The 19,779-nt window shown below is 61.3% G+C and overlaps 1 protein-coding gene across 1 annotated transcript in view; it reads right to left on the minus strand.

Annotated features, from left to right (window-relative positions):
- WNT3 (Wnt family member 3) overlaps positions 1 to 19,274 on the minus strand; it is a 69,552-nt gene extending 50,278 nt beyond the window's left edge. Inside the window, exon 1 of the mRNA XM_064174572.1 lies at positions 19,131 to 19,274. Coding sequence (XP_064030642.1) covers positions 19,131 to 19,210 — 80 coding nt within the window. The 5' untranslated portion in view covers positions 19,211 to 19,274. The remainder of the gene's footprint in view (positions 1 to 19,130) is intronic.
- Between the last annotated feature and the right edge of the window lie 505 nt (positions 19,275 to 19,779).

A 19,779-nucleotide genomic window follows, 5' to 3' on the forward strand; every position in this document is an offset into this window, starting at 1 on the left:
CAGCCACTGCCTGTTCCCCTCTCCCAGGAGAGCAGGATCAGACCCCAGCCCTCCGTGCCAGAAGCCTCTTGCTGAGCAGTGCCCACCACGAGAGGCTGATGCCAGGAGCCAGTGGAGCCCCCGGCCCGGGGTGCTGTGCCCTGGCGCTGCTGTGCCCTGGCTCTGCTGTGCCCCTGGCTTGGAGGAGCTGCAGCAGCAGCACTTGTGCCAGGCCAGCCCGTGCTGGGGGAGCTGCAGTGAGTCAGGGCTCTGCCACGGCCTCGGGAGCACTTTGGCATCTGCCTCCACCCCTGTGTCTTGGCACGGCAGGGCTGGGCTCTGACTTGCAGGCGCTGGGAGCGCGGCGGGGGCAGGGCTCGGGGCTGATTCTCCTTCCCCTGCCGAGCCTGGGTGGAGCTGGTGGGCAGGGCCTGGGGCAGGAGCTGCATGGGGGCTGCACTGTCCCGTGGGTGCTGCAGTGCTGCTTGGGCCTGGCACTGCTCCTCTGCTTGGGCACAACAAGAGATTGGCCACAGGAGAGCAGCTCTGCTGCAGGCACCCAGATAAGATGCTGCACGGGGGAATTTGCATACATGCATAGGATTTGCATATGCAAATAGGGGATTCCAGGCTGCCACTGCCAGAAACACAGCAGGATTCTCAGCCCTGCAGCACCTTTGCTCCTCAGAGAGAGGCTGAGGCTTGTTTGGAGGCTGCTGGCTGCTGGCACAGCTGTGGAGCTGCAGCTGCACCCTGTGCCACCAAGGGCACCGCTCTGGTCAGTGCTGCTGGCCCCTCACTGCCCCTCCTGCTGCCAGCCCTGCCTGTGGGGCACCCCCAGCAAGGAGAGAGCCACCCCTTGATAACCACCCCTCAGCAGTCACCACCTGGCAACCAGCACTGGACAACCACCACCTGGTAAGCACCACTTGCTGAGCACCACTTCACAACCACCACTTGATGGCCACCACTCAGTAACAGCTGCTTGACCACCACCACTTGGTAACCACCACTTGACAACCACCACCTGATAACCACCACTTGGTAACCACCACTTGATAACCACCATTTGGTAACCACCACTTGATAACCACCACTTGATAGCCACCACCTGACAACCACCACTTGATGACCATCATCTGACAACCACCACTTGACAACCATGACTTGATAACCACCACTTGACAACCACCACTTGATAACCACTACTTGATAACCACCACTTGATGACCACCACTTGATGACCATCATCTGACAACCACCACTTGACAACCACCACCTGACAACCACCACTGGTGACCATCACTTGACCACCAGTTCTCTCCAGGCTGGACAAGCTCAGCTCTCTCAGCCTGGCCTCACAGCTTTGTATCATGTCCATGAACCCCTCTGGACCTGCTCCAGGAGGTCCAAGCCCTTCTCCTGCTGAGGACTCCACCTCTGAGCTGGGCCAGCCCAAGCAATGTGTCCATTTGCCAACCCCCCCAGCCCTGAGCCTGACCTTCCCCTGGCTGCCCCTTCCTGTACATTGGACACTGAGTCCTTGCAGAGCTCCACTGCCAGCTCCTTGGCCACACAGAAGTGACCTTCCCCACACTCTAGAATGGAGAATCTGCTCTGGACCATGGAGACCTTTCTGTGCTGCTGGAGCTCCTGGGGAGGAGCAGAGAGGAGAGCTCACATCTGCCCTGGCAGCTCTGGGGAGCTGCTGAGGTGCTGCTGCTTGCTCCCCGGGGTCTGGCACTGGTTATGGCCAATGCCAGCTCTGAGGATCTCCACAGACTCATCCTGGCACTTTCACCCTGGCACCTTCATCCTGGCACCCACCCCTCAGGTATCTACAGGCACTGCTCAGGTCCCCTCTCAGCCTTCTCCTCTCCACTCTGACCAGCCCCAGGGCTCAGCCTCTCCTCTCCAGGTTGCTTCAGGTCCCTTCATTGGAGTTGAACATTGGCACTGGGGGTGAGGCACTGGCACAGGCTGCCCAGGGCTGTGCTTGAGGCCCCATCCCTGGGCACATCCAAGGTCAGCCTCGATGTGGCCCTCAGCAACCTGCTTCAGCTGGAGGTGTCCCTGCTGCCTGCAGGGCTGGGACAAGATGCCCTTGGGGGGTCCCTCCCAGCCCAGGGCAACTGAGCAGATTGAGCACAGCCTCCCCTGGGCTCTGCCCAGCAGTTCCCTGCCCTGAGCTGGGGAGCCAGAGCTGGACACAGCACTGCAGATGTGGCCTCACCAGGGCAGGGCAGAGCAGAGGGGGAGGAGAACCTGCCCAGCCCTGGTGCCCACACTCTTCCTCATGCCCCGCAGCAGCCCAGGGCACAATTGAGCAGAGGCTGATCCTGTCCCTTCTCTCCTGACCCCAGCCCTCAGATATTGATGGACACTGCTCAGGTCCCCTCTCAGCCTTCTCCTCTCCAGACTCTCAGCCCCAGATCCTTCAGCCTCTCCTCACAGGCACTGCTCAGCCCCTTCAGCATCCTCACAGCCCTCCCTTGGCCTCTCTCCAGCAGGTCTCTGTCCCTTCTGAGCTGGGGAGCTCAGAGCTGGATGCAGGATTCCAGGTGGGGCCTGGCTAGGGCAGAGCAGAGGGGGAGGAGAACCTCCCTGGACCTGCTGGACACCTTCACCCTTCCCTACAGAGGCTTTCCAATGGAGTCAGCCCCAGGAGAGGCTCTGCCTTTCCCCCTCGGCCACCCCTGCAGGCCCTGCCCCAGGCCCCCCCAGCAAGGAGCTTTGGCAGCCTGTGTGTGGCTCCCACCCCTGCAGCAGTCCCAGCACGCAGCTGGCAGCAGAGGGCTCAAGGCTCTGAGCAGAGCTCAGTTGTGTTTTGCATCACCTGAGAGGAGAGCCTGAGGGGCTGGGGCTGGGAGAGAGCAGCTGAGAGGTGACCTCAGCACTGCTGCTGAAGATGTGCAGCTGAGGGCCAGAGGCTGCAGCCAGGCTCTGCCCACTGATGCCCACTGGCAGCACAGGGGCAGTGCTGGCAGCTGAGGCACAGGAAGTGCCATGGGCACACGAGGGGAAGTTTGTTCCCTGTGAGGGTGCCAGAGCCTGGCACAGGCTGCCCAGGGGGGCTGTGCAGTCTCCCTCTGGAGATATCCCAACCCCTCCTGGCTGTGCTCCTGTGTGCCCTGCCCCAGGTGGTGCTGCTCTGCAGGGCTTGGGCTGGATGAGCTCTGGAGGTGCCTCCCAGCCCCTGGCACTGTGGCTCTGTGTGAGCCCACCCCATGGACAGGCCACCACAGGCTGCCACCAAGCCACATTGCACCATTCCAGCTTTCTGGACGCTGCAGAGGGTGGCAGGGAGGCACAGCCACAAGTCAGGCAGAGCTGGGCACAAAGGCTGAGGGGAAAGCTGCTGCTGGCAGCCCCCCCAAAGGAGGTTGGAGTTGGGGGGGGGGAGGGGGTTGGGCTCTGCTTCCAAGGAACAAGGAAACAGCCACAACCTGCCCCTGGGGAGGTTTAGGTTGGCCATGAGGAACAATATCTTCCCCTTGAGGGTTGCCAAGCCCTGGCCCAGGGCAGAGGTGGACTTCCCATCCCTGGAGGCTTTGCCAAGCTGTGAGCCAGCTCTGCACTGGGCTAAGCTGCAGTGGAGTGGCCTTGGTCCTGGTGCTGTAGTGGCTGACTGTGCCCAGTGCAGGAAGATGATGTCTGAGCACTGAGGAAGGCTCCTGTCTGCCCTCTGGGTACTGAAGTCCTGCTTTTCAAGCCCATCTGGGGTGCAGGTGGAAGTGCTGCCACCACTGTGCCTCACTCTGCCCATTCCTCCTTCTCCCCCCCCCCCCCCCCCCACTGCTGCCTTCCTGCAAGCTCTCACTTGGCACAGGATGCATCACAGAAGGGCTTGGGTTGGAAGGGACCTGCAGGCTCAGTCAGTGCCATGGGCAGAGACAGCTCCCACCAGCCCGAGGGTGCTCAAGGACTCATCCAGCCTGGTCCTGAGCACCTCCAGGGAGGTTGTGGAGCACAGAAGCACCCAATGTGATCTTTGATTTGATCTCTGATCACATTGGGTGCTTCTGTGCTTCACAACCTCCCTGGGAAACCTGTGCCAGGCTCTCACCACCCTCAACCTGTGCCAGCCCAAAAAGTCCCTCCCCAGCTTTTCTGTAGCCCCCTGCAGATCCTGCACGGCCACAGAGAGGTCCCCTTGGAGCCTTCTCCTCTCCAGCCTGCACAGCCCCAACTCCCTCAGCCTGTCCCCACAGCAGAGCAGCTGCAGCCCTCTGAGCATCCTTGTGGCCTTCCTCTGGACACCTTCCAGCCCCTGCAGATCTTTCCTGTCCCAGGGGCTCCAGAGCTGGGCACAGTGCTCCAGGTGTGGTCTCAGCAGAGTGGAGTGGAGTAGAGGGGCAGGATCCCATGTTCTGGGAAATCAGGTTTGGAGCAGATCAGTGGTGAGAGGGAACTGCAGGGCTGCAGCTGGGACACCTCTGAGAGCAGTGGTGAAGGAGAAGAGGAGGCTCAGGGCAGAGCTGATTGCTGCCTGCAGCTGCCTGCAGGGAGGCTGTAGCCAGCTGGGGTTGGGCTCTGCTGCCAGGCAGCCAGCAGCAGAAGAAGGGGACACAGCCTGAAGCTGTGCCAGGGCAGGTTGAGGCTGAAGCTGTGAGGAGGAGGTTGTTGGCAGAAAGAGTGATTGGCACTGGGATGGGCTGCCCAGGGACCTCCCTGGGAGTGCTCAGCCATGGAGGTGTTGCAGCCAAGCCTGGCTGGGGCACTGGCTGGGGCATTGAGTGCCAAGGTAGGAGAGCCCTGCAGAGGGACCTGGCCAGGCTGCATGGGTGGGCAGAGGCCAATGGGATGAGACTGAACAAGGCCAAGGGCAGGTTCTGCACTTTGGCCACAACAACCCCAAGCAGCACTACAGGCTGGGGACAGAGTGGCTGAGAGCAGCCAGGAGGAAAGGGACCTGAGGGTACTGATAGAGAGTAGCTGAAGATGAGGCAGCAGTGTGCCCAGGTGGCCAAGAGAGCCAATGGCATCCTGGGCTGGCTCAGGAGCAGTGTGGGCAGCAGGACAAGGGAGGTTCTTCTGCCCCTGTGCTCAGCACTGCTCAGGCCACACCTTGAGTGCTGTGTCCAGTTCTGGGCTCCTCAATTCAAGAAAGATGTTGAGGTGCTGGAGCATGTCCAGAGAAGGGCAGCAAGGCTGGTGAGGGGCCTGGAACACAAATCCTATGAGGAGAGGCTGAGGGAGCTGGGCCTGTTTAGCCTGGAGAAGAGGAGGCTCAGAGGTGATCTTATTACTGTCTACAACTACCTGAAGGGACATTGTAGCCAGGTGGGGGTGGCCTCTTCTGCCAGGCAACCAGGAACAGAACAAGGGGACACAGTCTCAAGCTGTGCCAGGGTAGGTATAGGCTGGATGTTAGGAAGAAGTTCTTCCCAGAGAGAGTGATTGGCATTGGAATGGGCTGCCCAGGGAGGTGGTGGAGGCACCGTCCCTGGGGGTCTTCAAGCAAAGCCTGGATGAGGCACTTAGTGCCATGGTCTGGTTGATTGGATAGGGCTGGGGGATAGGTTGGACTGGAGGAGCTTGGAGCTCTCTGCCAACCTGCCTGATTCTGTGATTCTGAGACACCTCTGGGGTCCTGGTGGGGCAGCTGCAGCTGGGACACCTCTCTGCTGGCTGGAGCCTGCAATGAGGAGAGCTGCAAGAGGAAGGCTGCTGGGGTGCAGCTGAGCCTGGCCCCGGCTGCGTTGTGCTTGCAGCTGTGCAGAAGGCCCCTGGTGGCTGCAGGCAGCTCACCGAGGCCATTGCCTGCTCTGCCTCCGAGGCCCAAGGAGCAAACTCCTCTGGGTGTGGAGCTGTGCCAGGCAAAGCCACACTGCAGGGATGGCAGAGGCAGCGAGGCTCTGCCTGCAGGGACCCCCGGGGGCAGAGAGCAGTGAGGAGGAGGCAGGAAGGGTTGAGTGTCACCTGCTGGGCCCCACTGGAGCTCTGAGAAGTCCTTGTGACATTTGTCAAGGATCCCTCTGAGGTCTGTTGTGCCCAGCAGGGCTAAGGGTGTGACTGTGCCCCTCTGCTCAGCACTGGGGAGGCCACACCTGGAGAACAGGGCTCAGGGCTGGGTCCTGACTGCAAGGAGGACATCGAGGAGCTGGAGCAGGGCTAGAGAAGGGCAACAAAGCTGAGGAAGGGTCTGGGGAAGAGGGCTGGGGAGGAGCAGATGAGGGAGCTGGGGGGGAGCAGTGTGGGGAGGAGGAGGCTGAGGAAGACCTCCCTGGGAGGAGCTGCAGTGAGTGGGGTTTGGTCTCTTCTCACAGGCAACGAGAGACAGGACAGGAGGAAACAGCTTCCAGCTGTGCCAGGGCAGGTTCAGGTTGGACATTAGGAAGAGTTTCTTCCCATCAGGGGTTCTCAGCACTGCCCCAGGCTGCCCAGGCAGGTGGTGCAGTGCCCATCCCTGGAGGGGTTTATGAGCCCCGTGGATGTGGTGCTGAGGGAGGTGCTCAGCAGCAGTGGAGAGGTTGTGAGCTCTGGAGAGTGCTTGGCCTCAGAGGCCTCCTCCAGGCTCCCCAGCTCCATGGCTCTGTGAGTCACAGAACAGAATCACTCACAGAGTCCATCAGGCTGGCAGAGAGCTCCAGGCTCACCCAGCCCAGCCTAGCCCCCAGCCCTGTCCCATCACCCAGGGCATGGCACTAAGTGCCCCAGCCAGGCTTGGCTTCAGCACCTCCAGGGACTCCACCACTTCCTTGGGCAGCCCATTCCAGTGCCAACCACTCTCTCTGTGCAGAGCTCCCTCCTAACAAGCAGCCTGAGCCTGCCCTGGCACAGCTGCAGGCTGTGTCCCCTGCTCCGTCCCTTGCAGCAGCTCCTCACTGCTCCTCCCTGCCAGCTCTGGCAGCAAGTGCAGGAGCAGCTGGTGGCTGCCAGCAGCAGAGTGGGGCCAGGAGAGAAAATGAGTCACCCCTGAGCCTCCTCTGCTGCAGGCTGCACCCCCCCAGCTCCCTCAGCCTCTCCTCACAGGGCTGTGCTCCAGGCCCCTCCCCAGCCTTGCTGCCCTTCTCTGGACACCTTCCAGCACCTCAGCATCTCTCTGCAATGGAGGAGCCCAGAACTGGACACAGCACTGCAGGGGTGGCCTGAGCAGTGCTGAGCACAGGGGCACAAGAACCTCCCTTGTCCTGCTGCCCACACTGCTCCTGAGCCAGCCCAGGATGCCATTGGCTCTGCTGCCCACCTGGGCACTGCTGCCTCCTCTGCAGCTGCTCTCTAGTACATTGCTGCCTGCAGCTGCCTGCAGGGAGGCTGTAGCCAGCTGGGGTTGGGCTCTTCTCCCAGACAACCAGCCACAGAACAAGGTGGGACAGCCTCAAGCTGTGCCAGGGCAGGTCTAGGCTGGATGTTGTTAGGAAGTTGTTGTCAGAGAGAGTGATTGGCATTGGAATGGGCTGCCCAGGGAGGTGGTGGAGTGCCCATGGCTGGAGGTGTTCAAGGAGAGCCTGGATGAGGCACTTAGTGCCATGGTCTGGGTGATTGGGCAGGGCTGGGTGCTAGGTTGGCCTGGATGATCTTGGAGCTCTCTCCCACCCTGGTTGACTCCATGACTCTATGATCTCCTGCCTCTGAGCCCTGCTGGCCCAGCCCAGGAGGGTTCACCTGCTGCAAAGGCTGGGGCAGATCTCGGGCGCCCTGGGGAGGTGCTGCTCAGGCAGCAGTGCAGGGAAAGCTGCCAGGGAGGCCTGATTAGATCTGTGAGGTTAATTGAAAGCAGGCAGGCTCAGAGCACTGCGAAGAGGACAAATTGGCAAATTAGCAGCTGAGGAGAGCTGCCTGCAGCAGAGGCTGCTCTAGGGTAGGGTGTCCCTGCCTGCAGCAGGGGGGCTGGGACTAGATGGTCCTTGTGGTCCTAGGAAGAGTTTGGCTCCTTAAATGCTCTCATTAAAGCTGCTCCTGTGCTGCTCTCAGCCAGGCAGCTGCAGGAGAGCTCCTGGGCACCAACAGGTTTGCTCTTCCAGGGCAAACTCTTCCTTTTCCAAGCCCTTCCAGCCCAGAAGGGCTCACAGCTTCCTTCCTTGGGGGGCGGTGGGGGGTGGTGGAGGCTGCCTTGGCTAACCTGCAGCAGCTGCTCCAGGCTGTGTGCTCACCAACTGTGCAGCCTGGAAACAAGAAAGCCTCAGGCAGAGGCATTGAGAAGTAGCTGGACCTGCCCTGTGCTCTGCAAACCTTCTGCCTGGGGCTTGGCTTGGGGTTTTTAAGCAGCCCTGCTTGCAGTGCCAGCCTGGCTGAAGGGTGAGAAAGGGCTCCTGGGCTAGGAGAGGTGAAGCCTCTCAGGATATGCTCAGCCCTAAGACTTCTTTTTGAGTCTTGTCACAAACAGGACCTGAATCTGCTGGAAAAGGTCCAGAGGAGGCCACTCGGAGGGTGGTGAGAGCCTGGCACAGATTGAGGGAGGTGAGAGCCTGGCACAGGTTTCCCAGGGTGGTTGTGGAGCACAGAAGCACCCAATGTGATCAAAGATCAAAGATCCCATTGGGTGCTTCTGTGCTCCACAACCTCCCTGAAGGTCCTCAGGACCAGGCTGGATGAGTCCTTGAGCACCCAACTAAACACTGCTCAGAGGGCAGGCAGCCACTGGCTGCTGTCAGGCTCCTGCTGGGATGTGCCTGGGATGTCCTGAAGGAGCTGGAATGGATCCAGATTGCCAAGGACCCCTCCCAGGCTCAGCATGTTGGCTCTGGAGTGCTGGGGGAAGTTAGCAGCCAGGCACAACCACACAGCCATTGGTGCCAGGCACAACCACACAGCCACTGGTGCCAGGCACAACCACACAGCCACTGGTGCCAGGCAGCCAGGCACAACCACACAGCCACTGCTGCCAGGCACAACCACACAGCCACTGCTGCCAGCACAGCTGAGCTCTAGAGAGTTCTGTGCCCTCAGCACCCATGGAGTGAAGCAGCTTAGTCTCATGGTGCCAGAAGGGTCCTGCAGCCTCCCCCAGGCTGGCATCCTGCTGGCAGGGAGCTGCTGGCTGTTGTGCCCTTCAAGCATCACAGAGTCACAGCACAGCCCAGGCTGGAAGGGAGCTCAGAGCTCATCTGCTCCAAGCCCCTACCATGGGCAGGGACATCTCCCAGCTGGCCTCTGGGCTGTGCAGCACCCTGGGTCCTGCTGCACTTTGCCACCAGTGCTGGTTCTCCTTCACTGCTCTCTCAGAGGCCATCTGGGGTTTAAAGGAGGGCTCAGGATCTGCTGACTTGCCTCTGGCCTGGGCTTGCTGTGCTCTGTGGTGTGGGGAACAAGCATGACAGGATGGGAGGCAAGCCACAGAAGCATGGAATGGCTCAGGATGGAAAGGACCTCAGAGCTCCTCTGCTCCAAGCCCTGCCATGGGCTGGGACAGCTCTCAACTGCCTGCTCAAAGCCTCATCCAGCCTGGCCTTGGACACCCCCAGGCAGGAGGCAGCCACAGCCTCCCTGGGCAGCCTGTGCCAGGCTCTCACCACCCTCACACTGCAGAACTTCCTCCTCAGCTCCACTCTCAGCCTGCTCTGCCTCAGCTCCAAACCATTCCCCTGGGCCTGGCTCAGACCCCCTCAGCCAAAGTCTCTCTGCAGCCTCCCTGCAGGATCCCTCCAGGCACTGGCAGCAGCTCTGAGGTCCCCCTGGAGCCTTCTCCTCCCCCACTCCCTCAGCCTGTGCCCACAGCAGAGCTGCTCCAGCCCATCCCCAGAGGCTAAGGAGGAGTTTGGAACCTCCAAGAGGACCCTGAGCAGAGCTAAGCAGCTCCCACCCCTGTGCCAGCCCAGGGCTTACCATGGCAGCAGTTGGCCCAACACACAGGTGCCAAGGAGAAAGCAGGTGGTCAGTGGTGCCACCCCTGGCATGTGCCACACACCTTCTGTGCCTGGGTGTGAGTCAGTGCCAGCCCAGCTAGGTCATGACAGGTCTTTAGCTGAAGCCTCTCCCTTGGCTCTGCTGCTCTCCAGCTCCTGCCATGCAGTCACTGCTCTATGGCCTGGCTGTGCCAAGGAGAGCTGCCAGAGTGCCTCAGCTCTCCCTGCGGGCACAGGGCAGCCCTGGCACAGGTTGAGGGTGGTGAGAACCTGGCACAGGTTGAGGGAGGTGAGACCCTGGCACAGGTTGAGGGTGCTGAGACCCTGGCACAGGTTGCCCAGGGAGGTTGTGGAGCACAGAAGCACCCAGGGTGATCAAAGATCAAAGATCACATTGGGTGCTTCTGTGCTCCACAGCCTCCCTGGAGGTGCTCAGGACCAGGCTGGATGAGTCCTTGAGCACCCTTGGGCTGGTGGGAGCTGTCCCTGCCCCTGGCAGGGGGTTGGCACTGGATGCTCTTGAAGGTCCCTCCCAACCCATTGTGTGGGTCTGTGATTTGGGTGACAGTGACACAAGCTGCAGAACTCAAGGGCTGTAAAGCCACAGCAGGATGCAACAGGGACCACCAGGTGCAGCTCCCCTCTGCTTGGGCAGGAGGCTGTGGAGCCCTGGCCTGGGGTGCCCCAGGCTGCTGCTGCGCTGCCAAGTGCTGCTCTGAGGGAAGGCTGCAGAGGAGAAGCAGTTTGCAGCTGAGCTGCCTGGGCAGGAGGGCGTTTGAGTGGCCACAAAGAGCTGCTGAGATGCAGGCTGGCTGCAAACCGACGGAGCTCAGCTCCAGGACTGGTCCCAGGCCTCTGGCTTGAGGGCAGAAACCCTTCAGGGTCACAGACACACTGGGCTGGAAGGGACCCTCCGAGCTCGCCCTGCCCAAGCCCCTGCAGGCAGCAGGGACAGCTCCAGCCGGAGCAGGCTGCACAGAGAGGTGACCTCGGATGTCTGCAGAGCTTCCCCCCCCTCCCCGGGCAGCCTGCTCAGCAATCCACCTCCCTCACCCCGCAGAGCTTCTGCTGCTGCCCAACCTCAGCCTCCCCTGCCCCAGATCCGGAGCTTCTCTGGGAGTCAGAGCCCTGCTCTGCTCCTCTGCTCCAGGCTCCTGCTGGCCCTGCAGGTCAGTGCCTCCCTGGGGCTGGCAGTGCCCAGCAGACACAAGTGGTGAGGTCTGGAGGGGATGAGGCTTCCTGAGGCTTGGGGAACTCCTGCACTCCTCATTGCTCTCAGCTGCTGTGCTCTGGTAGTGTTTGGAAGCTGCTGCTGAGCTCAGGCCTCCACTGCACTGCACTCTGCCATGTGGGGCAGAGGCAGGACCAGCCCAGGTGCTCTCTGGCCACGCTCCCTCTGCCACTGAGCTCACAGCCTCTGGCAAGGGCTGGGGCTGCCCCCCTGTGTGTGATGGGCAGGGCAGGTGAGCCAGCTGCATCCCAGCTTGAGAGCCTCTCACTGCCATGGCATGGCCCACGGCCACCCCTTCTGGCAGGGTGCTACTCTGGCACCCCAGGGACCTGCTCTGGCACCCCAGGGACTGTGCCTGGCTGTGGAGAATGCTGCAGAAACCCTTTAAGATCACAAGATGCTGATGCTTGTGGCCCTGAGTCCCTGACAGCTGCTCTCACCAGCAGCCACACACCCCCACAGCATCTGCCCCTGGGGCAGCTCTCCCCAGGCTGTAGTACACTGAGGGGCAGCAGCAGCCTGTGACAGCACCCAGGAGCAGCTCCAGCACCCAGGAGCAGCTCCAACACCCAGAGCAGCACCCGGGAGCAGCTCCAGCAGCCTGTGGCAGCACCCAGGAGCAGCTCCAGCACCCAGGAGCAGCTCCAGCACCCAGAGCAGCACCCGGGAGCAGCTCCAGCAGCCTGTGGCAGCACCCAGGAGCAGCTCCAGCACCCAGGAGCAGCTCCAGCACCCAGGAGCAGCACCCGGGAGCAGCTCCAGCAGCCTGTGGCAGCACCCAGGAGCAGCTCCAGCACCCAGGAGCAGCTGCAGCAGTGTCACAGGATCACAGCATGTTAGAGGTTGGAAGGGACCTGCAGAGCTCATCCAGTCCAAGCCCTGCCAGAACAGAGGCACCCAGGGCAGGGCACCCAGGAACACATCCAGACAGGGCTGGAAAGGCTGCAGAGAAGCAGACTCCACAACCTCTCTGGGCAGCCTGCTCCAGGCTCCAGCACCCTCACCCCAGAGAAGTTTCTCCTCACACTGAGGTGGAAGCTTCTCAGCTCAGGTTTGCATCCATTGCTCCTTGTCCTGTCACTGCACACCAGGGGACAGAGCCTGGCCCCCACCCCTCAGGCCCTGAGCAGAGCCTGTCTCAGCAGAAGGTGCCCTGTGGGTCCTTCTGCAGCCCTTCCACTGCAGAGCTTCCTGTGCCAGTGCAGAGCTTCCTGTGCCAGTGCAGGCTGCTGCTGGAGGTGTTGGCTTTGTGTGCCAGCACAGGAGCCAGGGCAGCTTGGGCTCACGTTACAAGGGCCACCAGCTGCCACTGACAAATGCCAGCCTCACCTCAGGCACTTTGCCCCAGAGCTGCCTGCATTTAAGCTGTTAGAAAATGGCACCTGAGGTCTTCCTCCTGTGTGGTGCCACAGGTGAACCTCTTGAGCTTCAGCCAGAGCAAGTGCAGGCTCCTGCACCTGGGCTGCAGCAACCCTCACTGCCAGGACAGGCTCGGGGAGGAGGTGTCAGAGAGCAGCCCTCTGGAGAGGGACTTGGGGCTGCTGGTGGGTGAGAGGCTGGACAGGAGCAGGCAGTGTGAGCCTGCAGCACAGAAGGCAAATCACAGCCTGGGCTGTATTCAAAGTGCTGTGGCCAGAGCCAGAGAGGGGATTCTGCCACTTTGCTCTGCTGAGACCTCACCTGGACTACTGCACCCAGGTCTGGAGCCTTGATGACAGGAAGGACATGGAGCTGCTGGAGCAGGTGCAGAGGAGGCCACCAAAATGATCAAAGGGTTGGAGCAGCTCTGTGTGGGGACAGGCTGAGGGAGCTGGGGGGGTGCAGCCTGGAGAGGAGGAGGCTCCAGGGGGACCTAATAGCAACCTGCCAGAACCTGAAGGGGCTACAGGAAGGATGGAGAGAAGCTGTTTGCAGAGGCTGCAGGGACAGGGTGGGGGCAGTGGGATCAAGCTTGAGAAGAGCAGACTGAGACTGGATGCTAGGAGCAGAGGGCTGCAGCAGCTCTGCTCTGAGCACAGGCTGAGAGAGTTGGGGCTGTGCAGCCTGCAGAGGAGAAGGCTTCCAGGAGAGCTTGGAGTGGCCTTGCAGGATCTGAAGGGGGCTGCAGGAGGGCTGGGGAGGGACTATTGAGAAGGTCTGGGAATGGCAAGAGGAGGAGGAATGGGTTTGGAGTGGCAGAGGGGAGACTGAAACTGGATGTGAGGAGGAAGTGAAGGTGGTAAGAGCCTGGTTGAGGGTGGTGAGACCCTGGCACAGGTTGGTTGAGGAAGGTGAGACCCTGGCACAGGTTGGTTGAGGGTGGTGAGACCCAGGTACAGATTTCCCAGGGAGGTTGTGGAGCACAGAAGCACCCAATGTGCTTCTGTGCTCCACAACCTCCCTGCAGGTGCTCAGGACCAGGCTGGATGAGTCCTTGAGTGACCTGTTCTAGTCAGAGGTGTCCCTGCCTGAGCTCTGAGGTCCCTTCCAACCTAAACCACTCTCTGATGGCTCTAACAAGTTCTTTACTGCGAGGGTGGTGGAGCACTGGAACAGGTTGCCCAGGGAGGTGGTTTGAGACCCCTGCCCTGGAGACATTCAAGGTGAGGCTTGAGGGGGCCCTGGATAACCTGGGCTGGGGAGGAGGATGTCCCTGCTGACTGCAGGGGCAGGACTGGCTGACCACTGGAGGTCCCTTCTGGCCCAGCCCATTGCATGGCAGGACCCACTCCGGGGAGCTGCTGATCTTTACTGCTCTGCAACGAGGCTCTGAGGGCCACCAGCCTGTGGGGCAGGAATATTTGGAGGCTCCAGAGTGTGAAAAGCCCAAGGCAGGCAGCCTGCAGCCCAGCCCAGCAAGGGCAGAGCCTGCGAGGCAGGGGAGGCAGCTCAGCTGCCCCCTCCGACTGCATCTGCAGGCAACTGCTTCTCACCGACAGCTCTTTCCTCAGGAGGAAGCTGAGGTGGGACCAGTGAGAACATGTTCTTAAGCCTCTGCTTGCCTCTTCCTCGGGGCCCAAGGCCACTGGGATCCTCTGCCAGCTGTCAAAGCCTCTGAAAAGATTTCTGAGGGACAGAAATTAAAGTTAACAACGTGGTGGAGTGAGGCAGAGGAGGCCAGGAGGAGGCCAGGAGGATGAGCAGAGGGCTGCAGGACCTGCCCCGTAGGGACAGGCTGGGAGGGTTGGAGCTGTGCAGCCTGGAGAAGAGAGCTGTGTGCTGGCTGCAGCCAGAGCAGGGAGAGCAGCAGCACAGGGAGGGGATTCTGCCCCTCTACTCTGCTCTGCTCAGCCCTCACCTGCAGCACTGCCTCCAGCTCTGGGCAACCCAGCACAAGGAGGACCTGGAGCTGCTGGAGAGGGTCCAGAGGAGGCCACAAAGGTAATCAGAGGGTTGAAGAATCTCCCAGGCTGGGAGAGTTGGGGCTGTTGAGCCTGGGGAAGAGAAGGCTGCAGGGAGACCTCAGAGCTGCATTTTGATATCTGAAAGGGCTCCAGAAGAGCTGGGAAGGGACTTTGGACAAGGGCTGGGAGTGCCAGGAGGAGGGACAACGGCTGTGAGCTGGGAGAGGGGAGACAGAGTGGAGATGAAGAGGGTGGAGAGAGGCTGGCACAGATTGAGAGTGGTGAGAGACTGGCACAGGTTCCCCAGCTTCTGTGCTCCACAACCTCCCTGGAGGTGCTCAGGACCAGGCTGGATGAGTCCTTGAGCAGCCTGTGCTGGTGGGAGCTGTCCCTGCCCCTGGCAGGGGGTTGGCACTGGATGCTCCTGAAGGTCCCTTCCAACCCAACCCCTTCTGTGATGGAAAAAAGCCATTTTTAGACTGTCAGGGGCTGGAAGGGACCTCTGGGGGTCATTGAGCCCAACCCCCCTGCAAAGCAGGACCACTTAGGGCAGGTCATGCAGGAACACATCCAGATGGGGTCTGAAGAGAAGGAGACTCTACAACCTCTGTCCAAGTTGTCTGCCTAGAGGCCAAGCACTGCTGGGTGGGCAGATGGAGGGTTACAGGTGTGGGCAGGGACCTCTGAGTGCTGTCTTGAGGAAGGATGAGAGGAGTGGAGCTGCACTTTTTACTCCCTGCTTACGCCAACGGCTCCAGAGCTGGCTCCTGTCTCCAGGCTGGTCAAAGCTTCTTGGGCAATGCTGCTGGTGGCAGAGCAGAGCATTTGGAGCTTACTCTCAGCTGCTGCCTGAGGCTCTCTCCCTGATCATCTCCTTTGGCCCCTGCAGATGTCTTAACATCCTGGGAGCAACTTCCAGTTGTTTCCTGGCACAGCCCTGCCCCAAGGGCTGCATTTTCATCTGAGTGCTCTCAAGGCACCCCCAGAAAGCTGAGGGCTCACCCAGCACTGCTGCCTGCTTGGGCCAGTCCTCCCTACCTTCATCCCCAGTGACTCGTTCTGTCCCCCAGGCTGTCACTGGGATCCTTGGCATGGCTGTGGGTGTGACTGGGGTCACCACCAGCCCTTCTGCTGGCACTTCCAAAGGCTCTGGGCACGACCCATAACTGCTCTGTGGGTGCCAGCCACGGCCCTGCTGCCCACTTTGCCTCCACCCATGGCATCCTTGGGGGCCAGGAAGGGCAGCAGCCCTGCCCTGCATGGCGTCACTGCATCTCCCCTGCTCTTCCCTCCCTGGCTCCCTTTCAGCAGCAGCAGCTCAGACAGCACAAGTGTTGGACTCGTATCTGAGGCAGCTTTTGTTGGCTCCAGCTGCCCTTGTCAGCACTCTCACAGCCACTATTTGGATGACCTTTTCCCAACTGTGCCCTGTTTGTTCCTTTTCACTGCTGTCATAGGATGGAAGCCTCTGAAGAAGGCCTGTGGAAAAATACCACCCCCGAAGGTTACCTCTCGGTCTGGGCTGCTGCTGGACCTCTCTCGGGCGTTGCCTGGGCTGATGCTAGTTGCCTGGGGACAGGACAATGTCACAGGGAGCTGCTACAGTCAGACAGGCTGCACTGCAACCCCCCCCCACACACACTCCTTGTCTCTGCGCCCGAGGGCAGCCACCAGGCACTGGGACCCTGCAGTTCTGCCTTTGCACCGTGAAGTCCTTCCCTGCTCCTGCCCTCACTCCAGCTGCCCACACCACCAGCTGGTGGCTCAGGCCTCCCTGCCTCCAACCGAGGCCGAGGGGCAGCATCCACCCTCCAAGCCGAGCAGGCTGTGGGGTTGTGCTCTGCCTAGGCGAGTGACCAGACGGCCAGGCCCCTGCCCTGGCCCTGCAGCCCGAACGCACCTCAGCGCCAGCCCTCGGCAGCTCCAGCTCTTCGCCCTCCTCCCTTCCGCCAGGCTGTCGCCGCTGTCACCGGCGCGGTGCTGCCGGCATTGTCTGAGCGCGCCGCGGAGCCGCCCCGGCACCCACCGACGGGCTGCGGAGCTGCCTGCGCGCCGCACGCCTGCCCCCGCCGCGCCTCCCGCTGCAGCAAAGGACAGCTCCCATTTGCACCCCCGTCAGGAACGGTCCCTTTGGATTTTGCTGCCAAAATATTCCCTATACAATAGAAAGAGCTCCGGGGAGGTCCGGCCGGCAGGGGCAGAGAATACCTGTCAGCAGTCTGGGGGGTCCTGCAAGACCAGTGGGGGTCCTGCAGGATCAGAGGGGGCCCTGAGGGTCTCATGGTTAGCAGAGATGGGTTTAGCTCAGGGTAAGGAAGCACGGATGGTCTCTGGTCCAGATGGGTCTGGAGCGGTACAGGAGCCCATCGCAGGAGCTGGGCGGATGCTGTGCCCCATCCTTGCTTCCCTCCCTCTCTTCTGGGACGTGTTGAGCCCTGCAGGTGAGCCCCATCCCCCAGAGGCTGCTCTCTGCCTGCCCGGGATCAGAGGCTCAGGGGAGGGCTGGCACAGGCTGATGCTCGCCGAGTGTCTCACACCACAGGCTGCGCTCAGATCCCAGCCGCAGGAGCAGACACCGCCGGGCTGCAGGGGGGCTGCAGGGGGTGCCGAGCTCGGAGTGCTGCGGGCAGCATTGTCTCTGTGCAGCACTCGGGGAGCCTTGGCCCAGATATTTCTGCCCTCCTGCTCCCTCGGCTTCAGGGAGCCTCTGAAGCCCGATGCCATTTTCGGCAGCCCTGTGGGGGCAGCCCCTCCCCTGCCCTCAGAGCAGGGCAGCCTCTGGCGCTCTGCTTTTGCAAGAGCCCCCAAACAACCTGCAAGGAGGCTCCCTGCGAGGAAGTCCCGCGGAGAGCCGTCTCGGCTCCCTCCTCTCCCTGGGTGCTGCCTGCCGTGCCGCTGCCGCTGCTGCTGCTCTTGCATGGCCTCAGTATTGTTCCTGGCAGGTGAACTTGCCGGGATGCGGGGGCAGGCAGGGGCGTGGGGCAGACACCTGTCTGCGGCCTCTTCTCCTGCGAGCAGGGAGAGACGAGAGACATTTCGCTCACGGGGAGGGATTTTGCTCCGCGGGGAAAACTCAGACCTCCTGGTCGGGAAGATTTCGTTCCCTCGCCCTGGGAGCCCAAAGCCTTCTTGACCGGGGCGTTAAATCTTGGTGGATATCAAAGCCTGCGGCAGAGCAGGAGCCGGTGAGACCCTGGGAGAGCTGATGTCACCCCAAGGTATCACTGCCCCACGCAGATCCGCGCCTTTAGAGCCAGCCAGGGCAGTCCTGAGCCGTCCTGCCCACCGCACACCCCCGCTCAGCCGCGCCGGTTACCGCAGAAGGAGACAAGGGCTGGGAGGAGGCAGAGCGATGCCGCCCCAGGGCTCCCCTGCCCCGGGCTCAGCTCCTGAAGTTGGGCAGCCCTGCCCGGGGCCAGGAGATCATCGCATTCGCCAGGAAAACCTGCTGTGATTTAGCCATTCCAGGAGCCTGGGTGGCTTTTAACTGCTTCCCGAGCCGGAGCCCTCATTGTGCTCCGGGGCTGGCTCCCCTGGCACTGCTCCTTTTCCTTCCCAGCCTCCGCGGCCAGGAGCGGATGATCAACATAAAACTGGGCTTTCCCCCTTCTGGTTTCCAAACATTCCCCAGACATGGCAGCCTCTTCCCAAGTTCACTCCCACCTACTTCTTGCCATCTCCATGTTGGCACTGAAAGGATCTAATTCACTAATGATAGGGGGTGGGGGAAAAAAAGGACTTTTCTGGAAACGCGAAAATCGCCGAAGACCTCCACGGCGGCGCTGACCCCAGCAGCTCCCTTCCTCGCCCTGCATCTCGCCAGGGCTGCAGCCCCTACCTGGCACCCACCAGAGCCCAGCCGGGGATATTCCAGGCAGAAATCCCAGCCGGTGGGCAGGAACGGGGCTGCGATTCTGGGTTACGCAACTCGCTGGCTGCCGTGTCGGAGGGACCTGAGACGCTTTCATTGTGCCTTTGCCCTTCCCAAGCGCTCCCCGGTCCATTTTTTTGTTCGGATATGGATTTCAATCCATCCCCGACAAGTGACTCAGGTCACTCCTCAGCCACATCCGAGGCTGGAACCAATCCTTTGGCTTCAGATGCTCCCCATTGTTGGGGCCGACAGAGCAGTGACATTCCCGGCATTAAAAATAGGGAAGGAAATCCATCTTGGGAGGAATTTTCCTGAGGAATATGCGCGTATCTTCCTCTCCCCCCCCCCCCCCCCCCCCTCAGGTGCTGGTTGGCATTCCCGGCTCATTCGCAGGGCTAAATTCGCACGGCAGAACGCAACAAAAGGACGGGAAAGAAGTCCCAAACTGCAGCGGCCAAGGAGGAAATGGAATTGGCAGGAATTGTGTTGCGGTTGTGGCTGCCGAAGGACTGATCGCAGCTGAGTGTGGAGCAGCAAATACCTGCCCCAGCCCCATCCCGCAGGCAGCATTCCCAGCGCACAGGAGAGGAACCCTGCAGCCTTTCCCAGCTGGAATAGAAATGCCTCTTGCTACGCTGCCCGAAAATGGAGAAATTAAGAGAGGGGGGCAGGGGGGAGGGGGAAAGCCTCCATTAGCGCAGAGGGAGCTCAGACCTGGCCCTTCTGAACCAGCTCCCCCCCGAACTTTCCCCTAATTGCTTGGTCAAAGCCAAAGGAATCGCTCCTGGGATCAGCCGCGCCGCGGGGCGAGGGGTGGCGGGGAAGGGACAGGAGCGCAGGCAGAGCCCGGGGGTGATAATTAACGAATTCATTAACCGACGACAGAAAGGAGGGAAGGGTTGGGGGGGGAGGGAGGGGGAGGGAAGGAATCTTACCACCAAATCGGGTACCCGGCTAAGACCTTTGCGCCATCGAAGAGCACAGCAAGCATTAGTCCGAGCAGGTGGCAATCCATCAGTCCGGGCTGCTGCGCGGGGGGGAGCTCAGCGAAGTTTGCAGCACAACATCAAGCGCGAAGATGCGGCAAGTCCCGCGGAAGGAAAAAAACAACACCCCCCAAAACCCTCCCCCCAAAAACCAAACCCCGAACCACCACCGCCACCCCAAAACCCCACTCCCCAAGTGCGGCCGAGCCCGCGGCGCTGCGGGTGACGTTCCGCGGCTTGTCAGACACGCACCTCGCCCAGCCCTGCCCCCGCGGCGCATCCAAAAGCGGCTGTTAAAAAGTGCAGGGCGCGGGGATGTCAGCGCGCAGCCAATCAGCGCGCACGGCGCAAGGTGAGGGATGAGGCTCTGCGCGGCGCTGCCCACCGCGGCCCTGCCCCCTCCGCACCGCAACTTTGTTCCCCGGCTCCCGGCCGCGGACCCCTTGCCACAGCCCGCACCGCGCAGCGCAGCGGCGGGCGCGGGTGGGGAAAATTGGGTTGATGGAAAAGGATCAACTCCAGATCGGATTTCGCTTGGGTCTGGCAATTGTTTGTTTGATTTTGTCACGAACTTCATTTCTTTTTTGTTTAGTTTTTG

Source organism: Pogoniulus pusillus, chromosome 40, assembly GCF_015220805.1.
Source record: "Pogoniulus pusillus isolate bPogPus1 chromosome 40, bPogPus1.pri, whole genome shotgun sequence".
Lineage (NCBI taxonomy): Eukaryota > Metazoa > Chordata > Aves > Piciformes > Lybiidae > Pogoniulus > Pogoniulus pusillus.